The sequence below is a fragment of the Sturnus vulgaris genome, chromosome 20 (assembly GCF_052056855.1).
Source record: "Sturnus vulgaris isolate bStuVul1 chromosome 20, bStuVul1.hap1, whole genome shotgun sequence".
Lineage (NCBI taxonomy): Eukaryota > Metazoa > Chordata > Aves > Passeriformes > Sturnidae > Sturnus > Sturnus vulgaris.
In genome coordinates, this window is record NC_142262.1 from 3,810,472 (window position 1) to 3,837,611 (window position 27,140).

At 39.0% G+C, this 27,140-nt stretch overlaps 1 protein-coding gene across 5 annotated transcripts; it reads right to left on the minus strand.

The window, feature by feature from the left end:
* Positions 1-1,044: 1,044 nt before the first annotated feature.
* Positions 1,045-26,508, minus strand: RHOT1 (ras homolog family member T1). 5 transcript variants are annotated; one of them, XM_014878225.2, is made up of 21 exons: positions 26,360-26,504; positions 22,770-22,828; positions 20,834-20,915; positions 19,874-19,917; positions 19,053-19,106; positions 18,644-18,696; positions 17,996-18,104; positions 17,319-17,420; positions 15,849-15,947; positions 15,342-15,450; positions 14,668-14,788; positions 13,871-13,955; positions 13,341-13,486; positions 12,629-12,729; positions 12,304-12,434; positions 11,870-11,953; positions 11,002-11,121; positions 10,463-10,665; positions 8,981-9,103; positions 3,636-3,779; positions 2,022-2,188 (listed from the first exon to the last, which is right to left on the minus strand). In XM_014878225.2, exons 1-21 carry the CDS (start codon positions 26,394-26,396, stop codon positions 2,071-2,073), a joined length of 2,124 nt encoding a protein of 707 aa, XP_014733711.1. In that variant the 5' UTR covers positions 26,397-26,504; the 3' UTR covers positions 2,022-2,070. The 5 variants fall into 5 exon arrangements, with proteins under 5 accessions (XP_014733709.1, XP_088032691.1, XP_014733710.1 ...); XM_014878223.2 differs by lacking the exon at positions 3,636-3,779 and having other exon boundaries at positions 1,045-2,188; XM_088176565.1 differs by lacking the exons at positions 3,636-3,779; positions 18,644-18,696 and having other exon boundaries at positions 1,045-2,188; positions 26,360-26,508.
* Positions 26,509-27,140: the final 632 nt, after the last annotated feature.

Genomic DNA, 27,140 nt, shown 5'->3' on the forward strand with positions numbered 1-27,140 from the left:
CTCGGGCCGTGAGGGCGGGCGGGCAGCGCCTCAGGGCAGGGCGGGGGCGCTTCCCTTAGGGAGGCGGCAGAACCGCTCCCGCCGGGCCGGGCTGACGGGGCCGTTCCACACGGGAACAGCCGCTCCCGCCGGGCCGGGCTGACGGGGCCGTTCCACACGGGAACAGCCACTCCTGCCGGTCCCGGGCTGAACGGGGCCGTTCCACACGGGAACAGCCGCTCCCGCCGGTCCCGGGCTGAACGGGGCCGTTCCACACGGGAACAGCCACTCCTGCCGGTCCCGGGCTGAACGGGGCCGTTCCACACGGGAACAGCCACTCCTGCCGGTCCCGGGCTGAACGGGGCCGTTCCGTGCAGGATTTCCCGGTCCCCACGGACGGGGCCGTTTCATGCAGGATTTCCCGGTCCCGGGCTGACGGGGCCGTTCCATGCAGGATTTCCCGGTCCCCACGGACGGGGCCGTTCCGTGCAGGATTTCCCGGTCCCCACGGACGTGGCCGTTCCATGCAGGATTTCCCGGTCCCCACGGACGGGGCCGTTGCATGCAGGATTTCCCGGTCCCCACAGACCGTTTCCCGGGCCGTTTCCCGCTCCCGCCGGTCCCGGGCTGAGCGCAGTCCTGAAGCGCTCGGCGGCGGCGCCCCCTGGCGGCCGCTCCCGGGACTCGTGTCGGCTCCCCAGGAGCCCCGCGCTGCTGGAGCCCGTTCCATCAACACAAAATACTCACCAATTCACTGCCCGCAGCTTCCTGAACCCCACGGAACCATTTCCTTTTTTCTCCCAGTCTTTGTTCCTGACAGTAAATACAAAGTTCATGGTTGACTATTTGCATTTCAGCTTTAAAGTATCACAGAAGGGACTTTGGTCTTCTGTTATAAATCAGAAATAAAATTCTAATGGAAGCATGAGAGAAACTGCATTGCCAAGATATGTAACCTCCAACAAGTGAGGCCACTGGCAGCATCCATTCACATAAAGCACAAAGATTTGTTAAACTCCACCTTTCAGGGCACAGGACGGTAAAGAAAAAGAAGAAAAAGACAGACACAGTACACAGTCATTTTATTGAAATACTTGAAAAGGCCAGCAATGGAAAAATAGGTTTGTCATGAGGAATTTAATGTTTGGTTTACTTGATCGTTAAAAAAGCTGTGTCTATAGGTAATTCTAGCCCATTACAGAATGCACTGTGATCCATGCAACTAATATACTACAGTAGAATAGGCACTGTGTACTATTGTAGTTTTCTCTTATACACAGCTTTCAATGAGTATGACTGACAGATGTGAGAAATTAAACTGCAACATTTTCCAAATTATAACTGTTTATAATATACAAAATTTGCTCATCTGATTCATGAGGGTTATAAAACACAACAGTGAAAAATGAAAAACATGGGTTACACACAGCATATGAAGTTGATCTGGCAGTTTTCAAAGTTTACTTTTTTCCTTTTAAAAGAAAGACCAGACTCTAAATACGTCACTGGTCATGTAAAATACAAAATCAAAGGCCAGGACAGCAAAGGTGACTCTTTCCTGAAATACACGATTAGAGGGGCAAATCTGTTCATCAGTTAAAAATAGGAATGAAAATCACAAATTCTGCCTGTCCAAAAAAATGAAGTCACTTCAGATGAATGTGAAATAAATAAGCAATCCTTGAGGAAGTATGATCCTTGAGTTGAATCTACTCTACTGAAAATGAATTTCACCTATGCACTAGAATGTCACCATGGTGAACATCTAAGAACGGTATTTTGAATAGGTTTTCGGGAAGCAATGTTTTACTTGCTTTAATATGTACAGGTTATTTACAACAAATTCCCTTTTGGCCTCACAAGTTAAGCCATTTTAGCTGGCTGTTAAGATGCAATTCCTTTTTTTCCACACATTACACAATACTGTAGTTGGAGCTATAATTTAAAATAATCTTATGCATGAATTACAAATATTAATAAAGTAACTCTGCATATATAAATATTTCTAGCAGAATTTAAAGCATTCAGAATGTACATAAAAGTGATTTTTTATTTATTTATTTGGTAGGGCCAGATGTGCTTCTTCTCAGATCATCGCTGCTTTAGTAGTGCTTTGTACATGGCAAAACCCAAAACTGCAAACACAGTAGCACCAAAACTTGCTCGGAGCCAGAACGTTGAGCTCTTGAGGTCCGCTTGTGTCACATGCCTGAAATTTAACACACACACAAAACCAGGTTAATTCCAGGACAGGAACTCCAGACAGCTTGTGCTAAACTACTCTGCTTTTGGAAATTCATCACTACACTTGTCACAGGCAAACAGCTCACAATTCAGCCTTATGAGCATTTTACAGTCATTTGCTTTTCTTGAAGCTCAGAATTTGATCTGCAGCCCTGACCACATCCAATCTCCCTGAAGTCAGCGTGCTCACACAGCTGAGGAGAAATGCAGGAGCAGATCATTCATTACTCATGGATGTGAGGAGGGCAAGGTGTCTCCTTTGAGAGTACCAGCAAGCATTCAGGAAAGGAAAATAAAAATAGCTACAAATAATTAATAACTCACAGTGAGAACAACTCTGTCCAGCAAAATTATTTTTCTTTGTTTTCTAAATGTTGAGTTTAATATTTCTGCTTTTACATGAAAAGCTTCCCAGTCCTGTTGAAGATCTACTTATTCTACCCACTTAAAAAAGTTTACTGACAAGTATAAAGTAATATTTTTCCAAAAGCTAGAATCAAACCATTTTTAAATCCCTTTCTTCCCAGTAGTCACAAGAACAGCAACAGAAACAGTCATCCAACACCAAGCTGAAAGCTAAGAGAGAGTGTGAGTGAAACAAGCAGTGACGATGGCACCAACAGAAAAAGACAGTATGGAGTGACTGTATGAAAGAAAAAGCCACATCTCATATGACGGTGGAGACAGGCAATGACCCAATTCTCCAAATATTGCAAGAAGTCTGTGAACATGCTCAGTTAAACAAGGCTGGCAACCCTCAACAGCAGTCTGAAGTATGACAGCTTACCAGAAAGCAGGAGCTACTATTTAAAACAAGTTACCATAAATGCCATAATTCAAAGCACAGGAAGTTCCTAAACAACAGTAAAGTTGATTTTTTTGTTTGTTTGCTTTAGAGATAGAACTTAGAACAGAACTTCACTAGCCTATGTATTTTAGCCTGTGTTAATTACCATGGGTTACTCAGTGAAGCTGCAGGAGGGTTAAGTAAAGGAGCACAGAGATCCTAAGCACACACAGGAGTTCATAGAGTGAGAACTGCAGAGCTGGAGCTCACAAGCTGTTTAACAGAGCAGGAATTGCTACTTGCTATCAAAACACACAAAACCAGTTTTGGATATGCTTTAGCAGACATTTGCAGGAGCCGTATCAGCCAGATAGTTAATCAGAGTTCTGCCATACCACATGCTGAAGAACAGGCTCTTTGATGCACACACCACTGCTCTTTAGTCTAAAAAATCCTGATCTTATTTAAGAATGTCTTGCTGGGTTACAGAACAGACCAAATCCACGAATTCCTGCAAGCATTAGTTTTTCTACAGCTAGTTTTGACAAAGTTTCTGCAAACTGGATGTCAAGTGGCTTGCTGAGGGGAAGAAAGGGAAAAGGCATCTGGGTTTGGCTGTTGTTACCTGTCTTCAAGCAAACGTGGACCAAGAGATGACTCCATGAAGATGGAATCTTCTACAGAGTGGACGGCGTGCACCTGCTGCATAATCCTGCTCTCCTCGTCTGCTAACAGCATGGCCCCCACCTCAGCTACGTACGCTCTTAACCTTGTCACACACATGCACAGTGCAGTTCATTGCATGGCTCAGCAACAGCAACCCTCTCAAATCAAAAAGCCCAGAGAATTTCTCATTTAGAGCCACCTAGCCCCTGATTCTTGTGCAGTTGTAAAAACTTAGTGCTTGGGGAAAACCAGAAACAAATTGACTTTGTGCTTTTAATAAGCTAAGTAAAATGTATGATTTCATGTAGCTAAATGCCATTGCTTTAAGGACAAAGAAACCTGTTGAACAAACTGGGCTTCTCTTCTCACTCCATCTCCACAGCCTCAACTTCGAGGTGTCCCACAGGACACAGCAATACCCCTGCACCATAAACACATCAGCCATAAAACTGATGAGATCCCACTGCTGTTGAGAACTCAGACTGTATTTTATCACTACAGTGGTAGTTTGGGGTCATTTCTTAGTAAAAGGCTGTAAAATCCTTGTCTTCAGATATGTAAATTATAAAACTCATCTGTGTATGTAAAATGAATCACTTGTAGGTAACATGGTTTTACTAGATGACATGACAAGCTCTGTTGGATAGTGCACAGTGCCTATTCTACTGTTGGATGAGTATTTGTGTAACTAACAAGTCTCCAGTTTAATTTGATTAATTCAAATGCCCAACTATTTGTACAATTTAAAACGCCATCGCTTTAAATATGCAAATCAACGTTTAAATTGCAAATTAATGCTTTTGCATTGCCTCATACAGCACTATCTCTCACATCTAGATTTTCTGATTCCTATCTATAATTTACCTTGTTTTGCACATGTCCATATTTAATAGCATGCAAGAAACTTGCTGAGCATGCTTCATCCTCCTAAAAACAATGAATATGTTCTCAGCCATGATAAAATCCTCTTGTAATGTCTAAAGGGAGACTGAATTGGCTTTGATCCCTTTTCTAAGTCTAACAATAGCAGACTCTTTCATTTAAATAAGGAACTAATTCGAGACAGGGACTTGTCTTACAACCTCAAGGAAATCTACTCCGAATGTCTCAGCCCACAAATCCAAAGTTCAAAATGCCTACTGAAATTCAGAACATTATGGATGTCTAACTGCTTTACAACTTCATAAATGTCCAATTTTTCTTCTTTCAATGTTCCTTATGCTGTCATAAAATCCATTTTTACAACTTTAATCTCTAATATTGTTTAGCTCCCATTAAAAGAACAAAAATTATAAAATAATAAAAAAGGATCAGTATTTGTTTCTAGTGCAGGTCCTTTGACATGAAGGTGGCTACAATGCACAAAATCCTTTTTCAATACATACTGTATTGAAGCTGTATTTTAAACTCTTGCTTATTAATAATAATGTTTCAAACTTTCCAGACAGGCTTCTGTGTGTACTTAATCATACAATCAGTTCCACAAATATATGAAAGTCTAGAAATTTTGCCTTTGGTACAAAATTCTGATTTTAATGCACATTTTAGAAAAAAAAAGAAAAAAGCCATCTTTTTATTCAACCTACCCTTAACAGTGAGTCAAGTACCTTGTCACTTGTTGAATCAGATCTTTGAAATCTGAATAGTTTCTTTTTTTTCACGAGACTTTAACAACTCACAAGAAGTTTGTCACATACACTTGCTAAGAAGTTAATTGAGCATGCCTGCCATGGGTACACACAGAAAACTGCTGAGTTATGGGTCAGTGCTGACACTTTTCCCTAGGTCAGCAGAATAATTCCCAGGTCTGGGAAGCTTTATCCTTAAATACAGAAGTTCAAAAACATTCCTATAGTAACTTCCAAAGCATTTTAAAAGCACAGCGCTGAGGCCAACAGGCTGCTCAGAGCAGAACTCGAAGCAAGTTCATGCAGCAGCCTGCTCTGACAAAGTTTCTTAGCATTAAATATAAGCAACTGAATTCCAAAAGCATCACATAACTTGCACAAGCTGCTGCAGCTTCCCTTCAGGCACATGTTTTCCTAGGATGCAAACTAAGTCCAGCAGTTAGAATTTTCCCCCATGCATTAGTCATCTAAAATGTGAAAAGCTCCAAATGCATCTTATAACCCACAAAACCTATAAATGGATGTAAAATGCCAATTCAAAATGCTCTGTTTAGAAAGAAACCAGGAGACAGTTTCGCAAATTTCTATGCAGTATGGGAAACTGAACAGCTTAGAGAAGGAGGAAAATAAATTAGTTATTTTTAATGTCCTAATGTCATTTTGGGCATGTCATTTAGCAATGTCCCAATTTAGGGGACACCTAAGTGTAGAGATACATTTCTGCAATTAGATTTAATTGGGATACACAAGTTTTGAAAAATAAACTGCATACATTGCACATAGTGAAAGGTAAATCCTCGTTATACTCTTAGAATTTTCCCATTATTACAGGAAAATACAATATAATGTATTAATTTCACAGAAGGAAGGTTGTCACAGAAAGCAAAACCTTACTAATAATTCCTGAAACAACCAGTTTCCATATGGAAGTCGAATTTCACTTCAATTCCACAATGTTTTAAAAACTCTAGAAGAAAAACATCCTCTGAGAAGTCTTCTTGCTGAACAACACAATTCTCATGTATTACAATTGTCTTATTTTGAAGTGAACTTAGCTGACAGAAAAATGCCACTACTGTACAAGCAAAAGGCAACATGGATGATTTGAAACCAAGGGGGGAAAAAAAAAGCCAAAAAATCCAAGCTGATCATTAAGGGTTAGAATGACAAAAGTAGAAATCCTGCTTTTGGTAAAACAATGTAGTAAAAAGAGATTAGGTGCCAGCCAGCCAAATACAAGTGAACACCTAAAGAAAAGAAGAAATTAAAACTATAAAAATACTACAGCATATTAGCAAGTCTCATACATGCATGTCCAGTGCTTTGAATGTTGTGCCTCCTTCCTCAAAGAACCAATAAAGTGTGACCCTGGGCAGTTCAAACCAACACAGCAATCTCCAAGCTGAAGGTGCCTTTCTGACAGCCTGCAACCCTCGGGGGAGCCCCTGAAGTTTGTCCACAGAAGAGAAACTGAGGGGGGCATGAGCAGGTTTCTCAGCTGCACAGAGGCAAAGTTCCTTTAATTACTGCAGTGGGAATATTCAAATGTGATTTTATATCATGCCTTGGTAACAGTGTTTAGGGGTTACTTAGCAACAAAGGGCACAGGAAGGGGTCCAGCGTGAAAAATTTCAGTTTACCTGATAAGCTTCCACAGCCTAAGGGAACAGGAGGAGATCAGGAGAATAAAGAGCTCCAGAGAAACCTACTTCCCCCATCAGTTATCTAACTTTTGCCCAGCTATCTGACCTAACATTTGTCAAGGCAAAATAAGAAAGGTTATAGAAACTAACTGAATCAGAAAGTCTTTCTTGATCCAAATGCTTTCCCTTATCTAATCACACATCATTAGATGTATGATTTTATAAGACAAGAAATCCATCTCTACCCTCCTATGCCTGCAACTGGGAGTTATTCCCCTTTGTTTACAGGTATCCCAGCTCTACCATATGTGCAGTTATGCAGCAGCTCATGTGCTGAATGGTAAATAACCTGCAGCAAGGGGTTGGGTTAGGGAGTTGGTGAGGTGAAGGGAGCATGCTGGAAACCTGAAACAAACCCTAATGACTGAGAGAAAAGGGGATTCTAGGAAATAATTCTTCTTTCTGGAGGGATTGAGGAATTCTCTTCACCTTGAATTACAGACTTTTTAGGCAGTAGTGGATTCCTATGTTTGTTCCAGACTCCCTAGTGATAAGGTGTGGAATGACAGCATCCCAAACCTCAACAAAAGATTTCAGTGCCCTGAGACCCTGACAGCACTTCAGAGGAATGAAGTTCAATGTCTAATGCAAGACTCAAAAAAACCCTTAAAACAGAGAAACAAACCACAACAGCGAATGGAGCAACCCATATCAGTTCCAAAAAATGAAGATGTGTTAGAGGTGATTTCAGCCTCAATAATGAAGAGTTGGGATTTTCAAGTAGTAACTGCTCAATGAAGTTTGAAAATTACAATATGCAAAGAGATTGCTGTTTCAAGGGATTTCTGTCTATGGGATGACTGCTGTAGAAGACATGCATCATGAAGAGCCTCACTCATTCAGTCTGTTCCTAAGCTAATGAGTTTTACACCCTTCCTTGAATTCTCACTCTGTGGTTAACACTTGTGTCTTGGATTAAAGTGGTATTTGACAAGGAAAATGCTCAGTAGGTGGGTGTATCAGCAGACCTCCTACAGGTGTGTCATTTGCATTTAAAGGAGACAGACACTCTTAAATGGAGCAGCTACATCTGAAACCTGTAACAAGTAGTAACATCCATGGACCAGCAGCATGTCAGGATACTTCAACCAGGGCCTTCAAATAAACACATTTACCATCTAAGCCTCCAAGAAGGCCATGGAGGTTGGAACCACCCCACTGAACAGTTGCTTGGTTTGAACTCCCATTTTCTGGGGTGTGATGACAAGTGCTGAGGTGTGAGTAAACCCTGTGTGTCAAAAACTGCCTGCAGTACACACAGGACAAGTATAGCCCTGTTTTCAATGCTGAAAACCAGTTATCTCTCTTTACCAATTGTTTTTCCAAAAGTATCTGGAAATGCAAATGTTTAAGCATTTACCACGTCGTACATGTTGCATTTCATTCAGAGAGGAATTGGATGTTAAAAGATCTGGATTATTTTTTAACACAAAATGCCCACTCTTTGGATAAACCAAGCATAACACACACACACACAGAAATTCTATGAACTCCCAAATATCAAATTAGCAATTATAAACATGTAATTATGTTACATGATGCTGCTGTAAGTCAAGCTATGCCTTTATGAAAATATCTGTGTAACTGGGATCCAAAAGGCAGCACCTCTAATCAATACTAAAAGAACCTGCAATGTCTCAAGTGAGAAACATTACAGACTTGTAGACACTACTTAATATCTATTAGCAGTTCCCTAAAAACACAGTCCTAATTCCTGCACAGTATTTCTGCAATCACAAAGACTCTGAATCAACAACCAAATCAGTAATGTTTCAGAAAAATGACTGAACTAAGCTCAAAAGAACCTCCAAGTTAAACCACGTTTGATAATTCTATGACAATTATTAAAGTATTGGCCTATTCAGTGAATATGGGGTGAAAAATCTGCAGTATATAAGGTTATTAATTGCTTTTTCAAAGACACCCTTTATTTTAAAAAGCACACCTGGTACCTAGAAAATAAAGTTAAGGACCTGTTAAGAACTGCAGTGAAGAGTTTGTTCTTTACAGATTGCAGCAAGTCTGAGTTGAGGAAGTTCTGACAGATGCAAAATGTACACCTGTTGCAGGCGCACATACAGCGTAACCGGGCATGGCTGCGAAAACACACAGAAGGACAGGAGTTGAAATCTTGCTCATCAAATCAGGTGCACATTAGGACTGTGCCACAACCGAGAGAGAGATTTAGGAATAAAAGGTACATTTGAATGAGTAAGGAGAGGAGGAAAAAAAATACACTGGGGAAGAAAGGGTACAACTACAGCTGTGCAGAATTTAAAGGTTAGAGGTTCTATGTCTTGGACGTTTTGGCATCACCACCATATACAGATCTTAACAACAAAGCAGAAACATGAATGAAAATGTTTGCTGAATTTATACAAGTTCCCATAAAAGGGAAGCATTTGAAGGCTTCTGAGTATGTCTGCACAGCAATAGGTAACACCCCTTTTTCAAAGGAAAGGAAGCGACATTTTCTACCACTTCGAATGCACTCTTTACAGGGTGAGCGTTGCCTCTATTTTTCCCACCCTACCAAACACACATGCTTGAAAACTAAGGGAGAAGCAGGAATATTGATATGACAGACATTTGGTCAGTGCTACACTTTAGTGGTTTCCCAGTATTCCAGTGCTACATAATGAACACAAGAGAAAAAAAAAAACAAAGCAAAACCAAAACTAAAGCTTTACAGATGTAATTCAGCAAATTCAGTTTCAAATAATTAAAAATACCCTATTATTTTGGGTGAAAGTGACATTAGTTCTATTTATTTAAAGCAAATGTCAGCTGTCATACTAGACTCCATCTGCTGTAATATTTGTATAGTTCATCACCATATTAAAAGCTTCACCCACCAAAAGAAGAAATGCGAAGTGAGTTTAGCAACAGGTAGATGTGTAGTGAAGGAGAATCTGAGCTTAGGTATCTTGTACCTGAAGTCCAAAGATGTTTATACAAAAATTCTATTAAAATTTTAAGATTTATTAGATGAATGAACTGAAGCACATAGTAATAAACACCCTGAAAACAAAAAGCACTTTAAGCAGTGCACTGAGGGAACTGTTGTGCACTAAGGTGCTGTTGCTTGTAATCAACAGTCAAGTTAAGCTGCCAACAAGGATTACAGTACAACTCATTCTCAAAAATACCAAGATGTGAAAACTGATATACTTTTGTATCTCCAACACCCTGTTTGTTGGAATTTGCATCATGAGCTGGATGCACTAGTGTATTCTTCAAAAAAAGTCTCACCTATTGTTGCTAAGGTTGATTTCTGTGTTGGATATATGCCAAGTTCCTCAATTTGAAACAGTTTAAAGATTCTGCTCAGGCCATTCATATCTCTCTGTTGCTAAAGCTCAGTGAGGCAGTTCCATCCTGTGGCTAACGATGGCATGCAGTGAGTGGTGCTGTGTGACCATGCACGTGGAAAACAGAACAGCTCTGGTACTTACGGATACATTGCCATTGTAGTCAGCTTAACAAAGATATCCTTACTCGGCACATCAGCAGTATTACAAGTAAAGGCTTGGGGTGGAGGCATTTTGTGTTTTTTGCAGAATTCAGCAGGAGAAATACTATATTCCTGTCTAACTTCATGCAAGTCGGACTTGGCAGCTACCACTAAACATGGTATTCTGCTGTCCATGAAGTGCTGCTGCAAATTTAAAGGAAAAAAAAGTGAAAGAAACAGTATATGACACATTCAACCTGGAACAAGCTGTACTGCACTGGTTGCAGCAGCATTGAGATGTATTCACGGCACTGAAGTCAGGCATTTCTAGGAGCAGAGTAGTTTACATAGAAAGGTAGATGTTTGCCTTGTATGAGTAACAGAACTGCACCACTGCTAAGACATCCTGATATACATAACCAGCACTTAGAAATAAAATGTCTTTTAAGCACTAGAACCAGTGTATAGGTCAGATACTGAGTATTTAGCCAGTGAGAAGAAATATAAATATAGAGGTTTGTCAATATAAACTCTACAAACCTTAAAAATCCTGGCACAGTACTCAAAGGATTTGGGATTACTGACATCATATACCAGGCAGACAGCATCGCATATGGTCTCAGCATCAGTTAAAAAGTCTGAGTCACTGACATCGTGTAGCTGGAAAAAAAGATGGTTACAGAGGGAAAAAAGCTTGTCATTATGCAGTTAAAGGAATTTTGTAACTTGTCTCATGATTTTTATGGCTTTTTTTTTAATGTATCCTTCAAACTAATGGACTGAGAATAGGCAGAATTAATGAAAAAGAACAGTAGGAATTTACCATGCAGCCAGCATATGTGAGCTGTTATCATCACATCTGCAGGCAATCACCACCTCAACATAAAAAGTGGTATTTACTTTAAAACAAAAGCTGAGACACCCACAGAAATGGGCATTCATCCTACAGAGGAAAGCCACAAAGCAGGACTAGATGCCAGAAAACAAAGAAAGAGATTGTATTATCATAAAGGAAAACTAGAATGGAATATGCCTTAAAGAACTGATTTCTCCCACTGAATACTAATTTTAGCCATTCTAATCACTCTGTGTGACAGCTGCTTCTTACTGAATAGGCAGATTGACTTCTGATCATTAATCACATGTTATAATTTGATACACTGCAGTGTAATAATAAATGGACTAGGTTTTGTGCAACTCAGGTCAAGGTTTCAAAAATAACAGGTTTGACCAGGTTCTGCTAAATTATCAACAAAAAACCCCAGAAGTTATTTGGGACAGAAAACAACAGGGAGGAATCCACGTTAAGAAGAGACAATTAAAACTAGTTTGTTGTAGAAGGCTCTAAATAATTCACAGAATTTTAACATTAATCAGTCTTAGGCAAACAAGAATGAGGCAGCCTTACCAGCAAGTATTTTTCCTGTCCATATACATAGACTGTATTAATGGCATAGTAAGATTTGTGTTCTGCACGTATTTGCCTCTGTCTCTGAAAAGGCAGAATTTCATGTTAGACCACAGCAACGTCTCCCTTTAAATTAGATTTGAACTGCTGGTTTGCTCCATTTTTTAATGAATTAAATTATAGTAATCTTTGAGGTTTTTTGCAAGGAAATGCATAGCTATAATCTATGATGTACAACTCATTATTGCATGCAATAGCCACTGCCAAAATAGAACAAAACCAAAAAACCCAAACTCCTCCTTAGTAATTCTGTATTTCCTCAAAGAGCTCTGCAAACTGAGTAACAACCATTAAAGCTCTAAGATCTATCACTTCTGCTGTCTAATCTTAACTCAAGAGCATAAATAGGTGAATATAGGCAGTATGTTTCTTACTATTAGATTTCTTCCAAGAAGAGCTTGAAGAACTCCACTTTTCCCACAGCCTTTCATTCCAACAACATTGCATCGGAAGACATTTCGCTGAGTCTGTTTCTTCTGGAGGTCTATCTTTTTATCTCTTGTCACTTTTGGAAAAACACAAGATATAAATGCATGTGAAAACATGAAAATGCAAACAAAATAATCTCACAAAAATATTAAAGGTTTCACTTGAGCAGAAAGCAAAACAGAGTAAATGAAAATAGATGGCCCATTAAATAATTTACTCTTTAGCATATTTCTAAATTTAAATTTCTCTGTTGTATCAAATTTTTATTACCTGTAATTGCTGATGCTTGAGATTCTTGTTCTGCAAGTATGGAGTACCCTAAATAACCCAGGTACTCCAGGCAACGCTGCACATCCAGGTATGTGGTTAGTCTGGCAGAGGGGACAAAAAGAACTTTCAATTGTCACCACCTGGGGTACCAATCTTTATAGTACTGAAACAATCCTTATCTCCTGTCTCCAGATTGACACAACATTCCTGCACTATGCAGTGCTGAAGGACAAAAGCCTCTGAGAGTAAATGGTGATAACTTCACCAGCCTTACTGGTCACCAGAACTCGACAAAGGCAGTACTTGCTGAGGCCTATCAACCCACACTGCATTTTCTTATCTCCCCAAGTAACATTTTCCCATTTTCTGTATTTTAAATTGGGAAAAAAATCTCTCGTTATCGAGCATTATTTTTCAAACCATCTCTGAGGGGTAGAACAGCAGCAATAACATTTCAATAGGGATCACAGGGATTTCCACATTTTGAAGAGACACTTCTTCATTGTTAGCACTAAATGCTGGCCAAATCCTGAACAGGTTATAACAACAGTCTGAAGGATCAGGCCACTGGATGGCTACAAAAACTCGACTGCTTGGATCAATTTTCAACTATAAAATTTCTAGTCTTTCCAACAGTTTTTTAAGAAGACTCTACAAACACATGATCACACCCAAAGTTCCCAACTACTACAAGGTCCTGTATCACACTTACGTCCACTGTGAGAGAAAGCCTTGGTATGTGATCCATCCTCTTTCATTTGTACAAACTGTGTTGTTCACATCAGGTCCCCATGGCATGTAAGGGAAGACTTTGAACAAGTCTTTCAATTCCTCAGGAGATAAAGCACAATCTCTATCCTGAAACAAAATATGGTATCAGACATAATTTAATTTGTGTCTATTCCAAACTGGTATTGTCTTGCTGTACACTTGGCAAGATTCAAGAAACGAAACTTATTTCTTTTCACTGTTCTTTCCTTGTTTTTAATAAGATTAAATGTATGAGCTACTTAAAAACAATTAGGTATTACAGCTATTAACTGCCAACTCTCCTTGTAGAAATCATAAGCTGAAGGTTAGTTCTGACTCCATAGATTAAGCTAAAGCCAGTTTCTGAATAAAATGACATAATGATAAAAACACGTTTTTGTTAGCAAAACTCCTGACAAACCAAGGCTAATAACTACAAAGACACACACACACACACACACACACACACACACACTCAAATTAAATGCTTACCAAATCATGTTTATCAAAAATACTTTGAAGAAACAAGTATGCATGATGATTTAGTTCTGTTGTGCAGTCAAGGGGAATTTTTAGGCTGTTAATTGAAAACAAAAACAAATACAAGCGGCATTAATTGTTTATGAAATACAGAATATTAAAACGCAAAATACAAACTTTATGAATTATAACATTTAGTATCTGACTTGGCACTTAACATTAAGAATTTATCTTCACATAGATCAAAGCACATACTTTTTATTAGGAATTCTAAAATGATGAATGAGTACCTTTATGTTATATGATATCTAGCTCTATAGTAATCACATTTTTGTTGGTTTGCTTTGTTTTTGTACTTTGGGGTTTGGGTTTTTTAACAAAAAATTATGCAGTTACATTTTTAATAGAAGTCACAGAATTGGTCTTAACAGCAATCTCTTAACTTTTTCTCTTAACTTTTTAATTTGGGGATTTTCAATAGGTCTCAAATGCTATGAAAATCCTGACAAGTCTTTTAGAATTTAATGCCACATACAATAAGCAACTGCTCAGATTTATGTTCCAGTTTTGCATTAAGAGTCTCTTCTGCCACCTTTCTTACAAAGAAAGAGAACAGAACACGATTTGGCACCAGGGAGTTCTTCCTTCGTGTTGCTCAGTCACATGAAGGTTTTGGCTGGGTGGTCATTAAGCAAGGGAGGTACTTGATGGAACAATGTGCTAAATAAACACACTGCAATAACCCTGTCCTGCCAAAGCAGGAGCAGCACAGGCTGAAGTGCAGCTTGGAAAGCTGCAGTGCTACATACGGAGGGAACAGGTACTCTGGTGTAAGCTCCAAGTCATCGTCGTAGCCAAAGCGACGCAGAACAGTCCAGGTTGTCTCGTGCCTTCCTCGCTGAATGAAAAGTGTGTGTAGAAAAAGAAAACCTACAAATCAAAAATTGTGAAATCTTAAGGCCTTGAAGTGCTTTACCTGCTAAAAGTATTTTTAATAGAATCAATATCAGGCTTGGAAAGAAAAAAAGCTGGAATATACATTAAGATTTTAAACCTCCTGGGTGATATCACAGCATTATCTACACAGACTGAACATTCAGAAATCATTATATTTGTGAAAGTGTTCTCCAAGGAACTGTTTCCTTCAAACAATTCCCTTGGTTTTCTGTTGTTGTTTGCTTTTTCCAGTACCAGCATTTTAGAGTTGTATGAAAATAAACCCAATACTTTCAACAGCTTAAAACAGAAAGCTTTAGCCTGGAGAGAACACTGCCTTTAGTTTTCTTGTATTAAAATAACTGGGTAGGATTTTTGTTTGGCACTTCCCAGGGCTTAAGGAACACCGAGGTAGCATAGTTCAGTAACCTCAGCTCCTGCAGTCTGAAAATCAAGACAGAGCATATTCCAAAAGACCACCATTTTCATGTAAGAGTGATTATCAACTGTATGAAGATATATCTTTTAAGAGTTAAATAAGACTCACCTTTTAATGTCAATCCATTATCTGCAACTCCATCACTTAGGTTTTTCCTGACTACATTCTTTACGTCTTCCAAAGCCTGAGGTGCCAGTGGTGTATTAAAACAAATTCTCTAACACAAAACCAAAAAATAGCATTTTAGGACCACTAGCTAATGAGTTAGACAAACAGCATGTCCTGTATGAAATACAGCCTTAAACATTCTAGTAAGCTAGTTAAGGACAATACAATTTCTTAGTGGAAATAAAGGTGTACAAACTGATTTTTAAGTACAATAATAGATTTTAAAATTTTGCTCTTGAACTCAAACTTGAACAATGGTTAGAAATAAAAGTAATTTCATTTCTGTTTTTACAAATCCATTCTCCTATTCTCCACTTGAGACCTAGTATTTAGGCTTGATTCCCTTACAGTTCACCTCCCTATTACTTATTCAAAACCAATCATTTTTTGTTCTAGCATTATATAGTTCACCTTTAAGCATGGTGGAAAGATAAGCAAAAGAGGTACCTGAAAGAAGTTGAGCTCTGCATCATTGAGAGTACCATCATTATCTTGATCAGAAATTCTAAAAATGCGAGTCAGTGCTTTAATACAGGCAGGTTTCATCTAAGGAATAAAAGGAAGTTCAGTATCTTTCTAGGCTTGAATATAAAAAGATTACAATGACACCAGGCAGCTCAATCACATGGAAACACACACTAGTCTTCATTTACAGTTTCAGAACAGAGACATTCATTCACATGTACACAAAAGTCAAAAGCAAGAGGAAATAAAAAATCGATTTAGCGAATTTATATCCATCAATTTAAAGCAATTATTCCACATTAAATGTTTTTCTATTCAATTATTAGAAGAATCCCAAACTCTTCACAAGCTGAAGGTGGCACTACAAAGTTATTAAAAAACATAAAGCTCAGTTCTCTAAATTCAGTCTTATTGCTACAGAAAACTTTGAGAAACAACTAAATTTTTTCCCCAAAACATTTTTGGTGGGGAAAACCATCTTGAAATCCCAGTGCTTTGCAAAACTAGACAGGTCTAGAACTACAGCCAGCTCGCTTCAAACATCAAATACTGAAAACCTTCACAGGACTCATTCATCTACTAGGCAAAGCATTGAGCATAGGGACTATCTCTAGGACAAAAGAACTGCTAGGATACCTTCCAAGTGAAGGAAAACAGACACTGGTAATTCTCTCCCAACAACTACCGTGATGATGGACTCTTCTCTTCACAGAGGTCACATAGATTGCATAGAGATTGGTTTTGGAAAACCAAAAAGATTTCAGCACAACAATTTTATCACAACATTACTAACACATATAGATGATTCTGATGGAAGAAATCAAAACAGGGTTATTTTCTGATTCTCTACTTAACACAGTATTTACAGCTGAAGCAACTTTCCTACTTCCCAATACTAATTGGATATAATTAGAGAGTCTATTTGCATTTGCTCAGGAAATTTTTATTTAATAAAAATACTCCTTCATAATACACTCAGCTAACCACCTGATACCTAAAAACCAGACTCAACACTTGTTTCTTATCCCTTTTGCCAAAGTTTCACAGTTTTCTCAGAAAAAACTTCTCTTAGATCAGGCCAAGTCTAGAGTGTTTTCCCTGAAATAAATGGAGTTCCTGTGAAATATACATCTAAAGGAGAACTGAACTGAAGACATAATTTGGGTCACATTACATTTGGCTCAAAGCCATTAACAAAGCTTCTTGTTTTACCCAGCAGTTCACATGGGTAACAAAAAACTGTCTTCACTGCTTTGAACAAAGAAGAAAGACAGGTCAGGTTCATCCATCACAAAACAACCCCCGTGGTTCTGGGATGCAATGCCTGACATTTGGGGGTGGGGTGCTGGTAACAGAACACATTAAGAGATGCAAAATCCACTGAAAAGGAAAGAACAGGAAAATTATTCACTCCCCCCAAATTATTTGCTCTGAGAATCTATGGATAAATACCTCTTTCTCCTCTGGGCAATAAAGAGGACCTGTAGGATGTAGAACAGCTTTCTGTGCATAATAAAATAGCTCAGATATATTCTTCAAGTTTTTGGCTGAACACTGAAAGAGAAATCCTCACATTGATGAGCTAGTTTCTTGATTATTTGGCGATTTCTTCTGAAATTTAAGTAAGCATCAAATTTTTAAAGATTTAGTCCCCTCCTGTTGGTACAGGACTGGTTTGGAAAAAAGACATCCAGCCCCTATACCTGTTCAATTAATTAACAAATGAGGTCTCACTAAATTTGCTGTCATACCAAGAACAGAAACCAAAAAGCTGTACCTACTCTGAAAAAAAAAAAAAAAAAAAAAAAAAAAAAGATATATCCATACATATTAAATTAATCTTGAATAATTTGCAGACATCTGTCTGGCTTAATATTAAATTGAAATCCCTTGTTAAAGCGAACTATGTGAGGAGGCTCTAAATATTAGAATTTGACAGTAAAATCTGATTATACAATAGTGTAATCTTCCCTAAAAAAAGACAGCATATAAACTCACTACTATAATTACTCCAGTTTGAAATATTTAGTTTGGAAAAAAAATCCCTTTTTCTGCTATCAAGTTGCCATACATGCTTGGCAAGAATGTATTTTTTGTTATTTGCTTTAACTTCAGAAAGTCTTGCATACCTCTACACAGGTTTCTATTTCTGTATATTGATTCATAATGGGAAGGATAGTTTCCATACTACTGTACTCCACTAGATCAGACTTGTTTCCAACTAATATAAGAGGCAGCCTAAAAACAAAAGAATATTAAGAGCTTTAAAGACAGATGGATAAAAATATGTATTTTAATTTAGCATTTTATGTCCCACCAGAAACCACTGTATTATTTTTATGATTTAATTAAATGTCACTGGAGGCAATGGGTAAAACTAAAAGACAGCAGTTTAAATAGTGTTTTGATATACACTCAGAAATGTACTTCTTGTTGATTCTACAAAACCCACACATTTAAATACAATGGTAACTAATTACATTGTTATTACCCAAACCAGCATCAGTAGAAAAGTTATACAGACCATAGAGCCAAAGCCAGTTATACCATAGCAAATATAAACACACCTGGTAAAAGCTGCCCATGAAATTCAAAAGAAATAACATTGCTGGCACATGTAACAGACCTACATACTTCAAATCTCTTGCTGCTTGGACTTCTTATATAAACTTTAAGTTTAGTATTTGATTTTCTTAAACAATTAACATCCTCAACACTGTTCATTGACACCCATCGATGTGCAGCCTAATTCACACTTCTCATCTTTACTTAAGCACCTGCTATCTTTGTCTGTCCTTTCATTGATGAGAGGAATCCATCGACTCGTTACCTAAAGTGGGATTAAAAACAGACATGAAAAATACATATTCAAATTAAATGTGACTGAACTGTGTACAAGTTTCACTACAACTGCTACTGCTTTTTTCCAAAAAGGCACATAGTGACCCACAAAGGAGGAAACAAAAATTGGAGCTGATTAATGAGCAACTTTCCCAGACAGGTGAAATGACTAAAAACTCATAGGTTGAAATGGAGCAGAAGCAAACCCACGTCTGTTCATTCTCTTAACAACTGATTTCAAACTCCATCTCAGGCATTTGAAATGTCTGATCCAGATTTCAGCTTGACATCAATTAACAGTGCACAAGTTACATCTCAATAATGGGATAAAATGTGTTACTGTACCTTATCAATAGAATTCTTGTTGTTAACAGCATAGACTATACAAATCACATTTGCCTGAAATGAAGAGAAAGGAAAAGCTTGGAATTCCAATGCTCAGAAACCCCTGGGCAACACAGACAATTAAAGACCATACATAACAACATCAGAGTAAACTCACTATAGAACTCTGTTCCTGGCTTGTTTAAGCTACTTGGAGCCTGAACAAGAAGATTAAAACAAAGAACTTATATGGTGAGAAGTGCCAAAAAGCCTGTCTTGCAGTGTGACAGTCACAGCTGGTGCCTGCAGAGACCTGTGCCACCAGGAAATCCAAACTGAAGTCATAGTGTGCAGCCTCCACTGAAGCACCAAACCAAATGCCAGAAATGGAACACAACACCATGACAGACTGTGCAGAAAATGTGCAAAGGTGCTCAGAAAGAACTGAAAATAGCAATCAGAAGGGATGATGAAGTCACCAAGAAGCCTGTGCTATTCATAAATGCAATAGCACCATGTGACAGAAAGAAGTAAAATGGGTATTTTCAGGGTAGAATTATTTATACAAAAACTGGCTTGCTGATTAAAGTTCTGTCCTTTCACTTGGAAGGACAAAGCTTAAGCTCAATTCACCAACACAGTGTCAGTATCTACTTTCTTTATTTAAGATTTCTTAAATAGATATCTTTCCTATAGCACAAGCCACAAAACAAAACAGAAAATTCCAAGCAAGAAAGGTTTTTTTTTCCTTGAGTTCAAACTGGAGCCTATCTACTGCACGGAATTTCAAAGGAAAGACTTCTTCCTAAACAATTTTCTAGCAAACATTAAAATACACTTACCTGTGATATTTCATGGTAAAGCTGCTCATCACTTTGCTCTGCTTCTGCATTCAATAGAAGAAGTTATTCATTAATACCAAAATTTTTGCAAACAAAAAAAACTTCTGAAACTGAACTAGGTTATTTCAGAATGCTCATGAGACAACTTTGTCAAAGCCTTGTTACTTAAACTTCTTTTTATAAAACACTCTAATGATTGCTCCTTCCAAAACAATAATTAAATTGGTCCATTAATTTGTAAGACAGAAACAGTCTGTTGCACATCAATTTTTTAAAGCTGTTTGGAAGAGGAAAAATTGTATTTGTAGAGAGGTTCTCTTTGGAACAAATAATAGTTTGCATCTTTCTTTATTTCTCAACAGCCCCTTCCTTCTATAATAAACTTTTACATCAGAATATGACATATGTTGATTTTATTACAGTGGTGATGATTTTTATAATGAAACCAAGTCTCTGCTAACTGAATCTATGAAAAAATCATTCAATAGAAAGAAAAACTCACTCCACATAAATTTAAGATCAAGTCCAACAACAAAAAAAACCCATTATTTCTTTTTCCAGGTGGTTAAACACGTCAAAGGTATTTCCTCAGCAGAGATGGGAGAGAGAAGACAGGAAGGTACCTGCTAACATGCCTAACTCTTGGCTTGCACTGCAAATGGCAGAAGGGTTTTTCTAGCTGTGCAAGAGTTGCACAAACTTATGATAGCACATGAACTTTCTCAGTGAATCTATTTATCTATTCAGTAATAGGATTAAAATGCAAGAAAAAAATACAGAAGAGTAAAATAAACTGACCCAAAATTATGAAGTGTCCTAACTTAGAAATTCAGAAAGTTTCTACTTTACTCCAGACTTGTCCCACCTGCAGCTCTGGTCCCAGACCTGTCTGACTGTGACAGGCTGTTGGGTCAGACAAACAACTCCTCCAAATCAGTGATGGCACCGAGCAGCCCCTACCTGAATAATCCACTATGTGGGTGGGCACTCTTTCAGGAGTGACATCAGCTGGAATGGTGATTTCTTCAGCTCGGGGTGGAACCTGGGGTTGAAAGGAACAGCAAGAAAGAGCCTTTCAAGATAATCCAGATGGTGACAAAAGTCATGCAGTACAATACAGCTGCCATTTAGTCAGCTTTAAACAGAGCAACGAATATTAGTTGTTCACGTTGTTTAGTTATTCGAGTACTTTTGGTTTTTGTTTGGTTTTCTTTTTTTTAAGTACTGAAAGTCACTGCTACCTTCTCATTTTTTACCTGTCTAGTTACTGCATATGGAACTTCCTGCATGCTTTGCAGAAAAGCAACACTGTTGCTTTTGTATTGAAGATACATTCAATGAATACTTCTATAAAACTCAAGCCCACTCTATCCAACACCTAAACAAGCATAACAGACAAAAACAAGTCTCAATTTTTACACAATTGTAACCTGACAACGACGTTGCTTCTGACAGTGCTAAACATCAAATTCAGAAAATCCTGAAAAGCAAAACATGATGCTAAAAAAAGCTTATTCTGAAAAACGCTGTAAACTCTGATAGGCCTTTTTTCCAAAGAACATTAATCTATATTCAGGAACAATCAAATTAAACCTAATTTTAATGAAAATCTCCTGCACATCTGTTTATTGCCTTTCACCTGCTGACACTGAACTTTCATGATACTTTACATTTACCAAAACAAGGGAAAAAGTCAATCACCACAAGAATGTCTCTTTGTGAAGCTCTGCTCATCTTCCTCAAGAGTGATTACTGGTGACACCCTGTACATTAAACACTATTTCCAAGCCTGAAGTGCCTGTTAGAGCCCATAATGCTGCTCTGATGTGCCTGACTGGCCTAAGGAACTGGACAAGTCCCTTTCAGCAGCTTTTATAGGACACAGTATTTTTACAAAAGTTTTTTCTGTAATTTCAGGGAGATCTTGTGTTACATATAAATTACGTTTTTTCTCTACACATGATGTTAGACAAATATTCTAAGTTATACTGCAGGAAAAAGCTGAGAAGTGAACAGAGGACTACAATTCACTAAATACAATAAAAAACAATTTGCCAAAGGAATTGGATCTCCTTTTTACCTGCAAGGTTAGGAACGAAATTCAATTATGTTAACAAAATTCATTTATGTTTACAATCCACTCTTGACTCCTGAACTGTGGTAACCTACTGATTTGCATTAAACCCAGAGCAGAGTAGATTCAAAGAGCAGCACATGATGTCTATTTTAAGACCTGTGATCAGAAGAAATAAACATTCATGTTTATATGTAAAAAGCTTAACTATTTGCAGCAGCTATGGTTCTTTTTATGGTACAAAGAAAACTATGTGGGACTTTTTTGAAGGAACAATGTGTAGAACTCGGGTTTTCTGCAGTTTTTACTTCCAGAGTCAATAAAAGCATTCTTCACAGACAGAAGTGGACGCCATGTCTTGCTTAGTTACAAAAAAAGGGCTAAGTATAAGTTATACAGTGTGACTTCTAATTCCTCATTCTCAATCGTTTTGCAAGCTAATTGCTCTTTAAATGCAACACCCCCCCAAAAATAATTGATGGTCTTGTATCTTTCAGCACCTTCCCATTTATGTGTCTCTCATATTGAAACATGCTGCCAGTTTGGCTCAATTACAGCTCCTTAAAAAGCCTACCATTCATCACATATAAAACAATTAGTTTAATTAACACTGTAAAAACTCAGAAAAGAACTTAGATAAAACTTAAATTTCTAATTTTCATGCAGAGATATATTTAAACTAAGCTACATCGCTCTTCCTGAAGTCATCTTTGCCATTTTAAAATTTATTTTGTTTTTAAACATTATTTTACAGCAGAGTCTATTAATTTATATTATGACAGGACAGAAATAAAACTTAGAATACAAATAAAAGTGCTTTACCTCTTCTGGGAATTCCTCACTGACAAGAGACATAATTAGTGATGTCTTCCCAACTCTGGCTGCAAAAACATGAAAAACAGCTATTAGATAATTTGTTTTGTTATACTTAACAGTTGCACCCTATCTCAAAATGAGAAGATTTAAAAAACGTTTTCCAATTCACCACATTAAAAGCTTTTAAGCTGTTGTTTAATCATATTAAATATGGATGACAGCAATTTTCTTGTAATTCTTTTACTGTAAAAACCTGGGGTCCACCTCCCACGTCTGTATTTCCTCCAGAAGGGAAGTGAATTCTGCTCTGCCTTACACAGAAGGTTTTAACCTTAACATACAATACTTAAGCAAATAAATAATCAAAACAAACTAGAAATGCTTTAATACAACTTCAGAAATACAAACAAAACACATAGAAAATCATGTAGAAATTAATTGTTTTTATAGAATTCTTCATACAATGATTGCACTTTCGTCCTAAAATACCAAGGATGAGAGCTGGACAACAGGACGTGAACAAAGTCTGCAGTACTTTGACTACTTTTAAAGTGCAAGAGCTTAATCCCTTTGATACAAATGAGCTGTCCCTCACCAGAAGTAAAAAATACCCCAAACCACCAACCCTTCTAAAGTCACAGTTTTTAAATCCAAGATTATCATCTCGGCTTCAGTACCCAACACCATTCAATCAATAAATTGTTTACCTGCAAAGTTCAGACTTCTGATATCACAACTTAGTTGCCTGGTTTTGAGAAGCTCTAATATAACTATTTAAAACCAAGAGTTGGTAGCTTCTCTTAGGGTTGGTTCCACTCTCTCTAAACCCCCTCAAGTGTGAATTTTCTGGTCCTCTGGAAGCCTTGTAAGACTATTACTGCTTTATTTGGTTTTGAGAATTTCTTAAAAACCAAAACGCTCATATTCAAATATCCTCTGGGACTGTCTATTTCCAACAGCTCTCAATTCCAGCAAAACTCAATTTCACTCTGGATGTAGCAGCACCTCTGCCAGCAGGAATGTGTACAGCTGATATCACTGCATTTACACTTCTCTATGTAATTGTGCAGAATTCTGAACATGGAAGATGAAGAGTTATGATTGTACCACTGGTTGATTTTGTGCAGGAATTGGTGTTACTGACCTGATGATCCAGTCAGAGTATACTCAACTTATCTAGGTCTATTTTTGGTATGATAACATGTTCTGACATCCAGAAATAAAACCTTCTCTTTAACTGACCATGATGAAGAGTAGTTGCAACAAGATTATGATAAGTGAAGAAAAGCTGTTCTGAGGAGGAAGATTTCTGTTTTCCTTACAGAGAACAGCTGTAAACTTTTCCCCAGTGGTACTCCCTGCAGAGCAGCAGGTTGCAGGCTTCCCAACAGCTATGCATTTGTGTTTCCATCAGAGACTCAAATTAGCTAAAATCCTAACTTAAACTGCCAGGCATCCTCCTGCATCAACTCCATCTTAATTTTCATCCTGACAGAATCGAAAGAGCTTCAGAAGCTCTCCTATTTCCATAGGGAAAAGAGATTAGTCCTTTCCTTATAGGCAACTAAAGTTACTAATTAGTGAAAATAGTGATGTGTATTTTGCACCCGACCAGGACAGTTCTCACTTGAAGCAGTGGCAAAACTAATTTTGCAGATATAGAAACTCACTTCTTATATCTGAAAATAGAAGATATGTGTTGCTGGTGAGTAAATGTTCAGTATTTAGAAGCTCTTGATATACTTTTTAGCATCCTTGAGTTTTATGAAAATCCATAGGTTCTAGTGTAGAGATTTGGGTTATTTTGTTCAAATCTAGGTCAACCCTCTGTCTTTCCCAGTCTGTTTATAGTCTTAGAAATAACAGCCTAAACAGTATCAGCTAACTGGGATGAAGGAAAGCACCACAGCATTTCATGATAATTAATTTGTCTTTCCCCTCATATATGTCTTCTACGTCACACTGCATAACATGCTGAACATATTCTGGAAATTACTGGCTATTGAAAATTGATGTTTTCACCCTGCATACAAAGACTAAACAAACTTAGACCTAAACTGTGGACCACTGGGGATGAAAAAGGCTGAGTTTTGGAACAGGCTTATAATAAAGAGCTCTTGGCATATTTCAGATTCCAAACTTGATGGTCTGCTGTTACCATCTAACAAGTTTTATATAGTCTGGACTAATTTGTGATTTCAGACTAATAAATACACATGAGACATACACAAAGCAGGACTGGTACTAAAAATGACAAGTTTTACCAATTTGTAAAACAAATTTCTCCCTCCTCCTTGACTATAAATGAAACAAAAGCGTAACACAGAGATGCTCACAACCTCTGGTGTGTGCCATGTACTACACATTGCTGTATTTAAGAAACTTGTATCTTTACTATTCCCATTTGGACACACTGTGAACCTTGTTGCCAAAATAAAGTACCTGTTACACCTGTGCTGAAACCACTGCACAGAGCCAGCCCAGAACACAGCCTTGCCAAAGACAGTGAGATAAATCAGGCATGTATTCTAAAAAGGAATTAAACTGTGTATTCAAAGGCACCAACGCCTAAACACAGTCAAGCAAACTAACCAAATACAATCTTAATGAGTTAGCTCTTTCTACACAGTGACAGCTCCCTCGAGATTCCTCCCTAGAAAAGCCACAGAGAGCCTTTCTATGCAGTACGGCCAACCTGCACTGCGAAACAACTGCATAAACTGCACTAGAAATATATATGGGGCATTCAATCCTCCAGAAAGCTTTGTTAGTAGTACCACATTCTTAGCATAACTAGATAATTTTACTAATAACACTTGGTAATTACTCTGTATTCTTTCCCCTCGAGGAACGTAAGCTTCCTTTGCAAACTAACAGAACCTCCTTGCTGCTATTTATACCGATGAGAAGCTGAGCCTCTGCAAGCCTTGTCAACTATTTGGGTACCTAAGCGTGAACTTCAGGACTCAATTTTAGGAACACGTGAAAAAAATCTAGACGCAGAGTACCTCTGGCGTGCACCTACGTGTGTGCTGTTTATCCAAGGTCACACAGAAAGTTAAAACCAAAAAAAGGGATTTGCACTCCCTGGCCACAAACTCACAACACCCGACCTATAACCGCTAGCAGCAACCACTGATTTCCAAAGTCAGTAAACGGGAAACATACAAGTGTGATTTTCACGCGGTAAAAGAAAAAAGAAGGGGGGGGGGGGGGGGGAAAGAAAAAAGAAAAAAAAAGAAGAAAAAAAAAAAAAAAGAAAGAAAGAAGAGAAAAAGAAAACCAAAAGTTTAAACATGCCGTGGCCAAATACCGGGCAAGAATTTTACCCCGGTGTCATCTCCGGGGACGTCCAAGCCCGCACAATTCCACCAAGTGTCGGCCGTGCTAGGAGAGCAGACTCCAGAGTAGGGAGCCGAGGGGCTCCAGGCCACGCTCCGAGCGGTCACGGCGAGCCCACCCCGACCCCTGCCCGCCCCGCGGGGCCGGCGCTGCCCCGGGCTCCCCGCCCGGGCCGGGCTGAGCCTCACGACACCGGGACGATGTGACAGCCGGCGGCCCCCACCGTTCCCCGGCCCTCCTGCCTCGGCACTCACGTTCTCCCACCAGCAGGATCCGCACGTCCTTCTTCATGGCCGCGCTCGCTGCCCCCGGCCCGGGGCCGCTCACATCGAGCGGGGCGGCGGCGGCGGTGCCGCTGCGGCCTGGGCTGCCCGGGCTCCCCTCACGGAGCGCGGCGGGCGCTACGGCGGCTCGCGAGGGACCGGCCGCGAGCGGCGGCTGCGCAGCGGCTGCGCGGGGCGGCGGCCGCCCCTGAGGGCGCGGGCGGGAGGCGGCGGCTGCCCCGGGCCGGCCGTGACCGCGGCGAGCGCTGAGGGACAGCCCGGGGCACTCGGGGCACACCGGGGATCACAGTGAGGGTGGAAAAGACGTCCGGGATCCCATCCAACCTATGAGCCAACACCACCGTGGAACCGAGTGCCCCACGCTTTCCTTCAACACCCCTAGGGATGGTGACTCAAACCTGGGCAGCCCGTTCCAATGTTTAATCACCTAATCAGGAAATTCTTCCCAATGTTCAAGCAGTGACACAGTGGGTTCCCACCTGCACTGTGTGTTGTTATATGTGTTGTTGCTGTGATCCAAACCATAACAAATTGCTGCCCCTGGGCACAAACTCGTATGTGGGAAACTAGGGATGTACAGTGAGTTCATGCTGTAGCTGTTGTTTTTCCAAATGAACCAGCAAAGGACACCTCAATACTAACAAGGCAGTGGCTTTGGCTATCCCAGGAATGCTACCCCAGCTTTGGAGATGGTGAAAGACACACCTCTGGGATCACAGAAATGTGCATTTAGTCCATCAGAGAGAGTGTT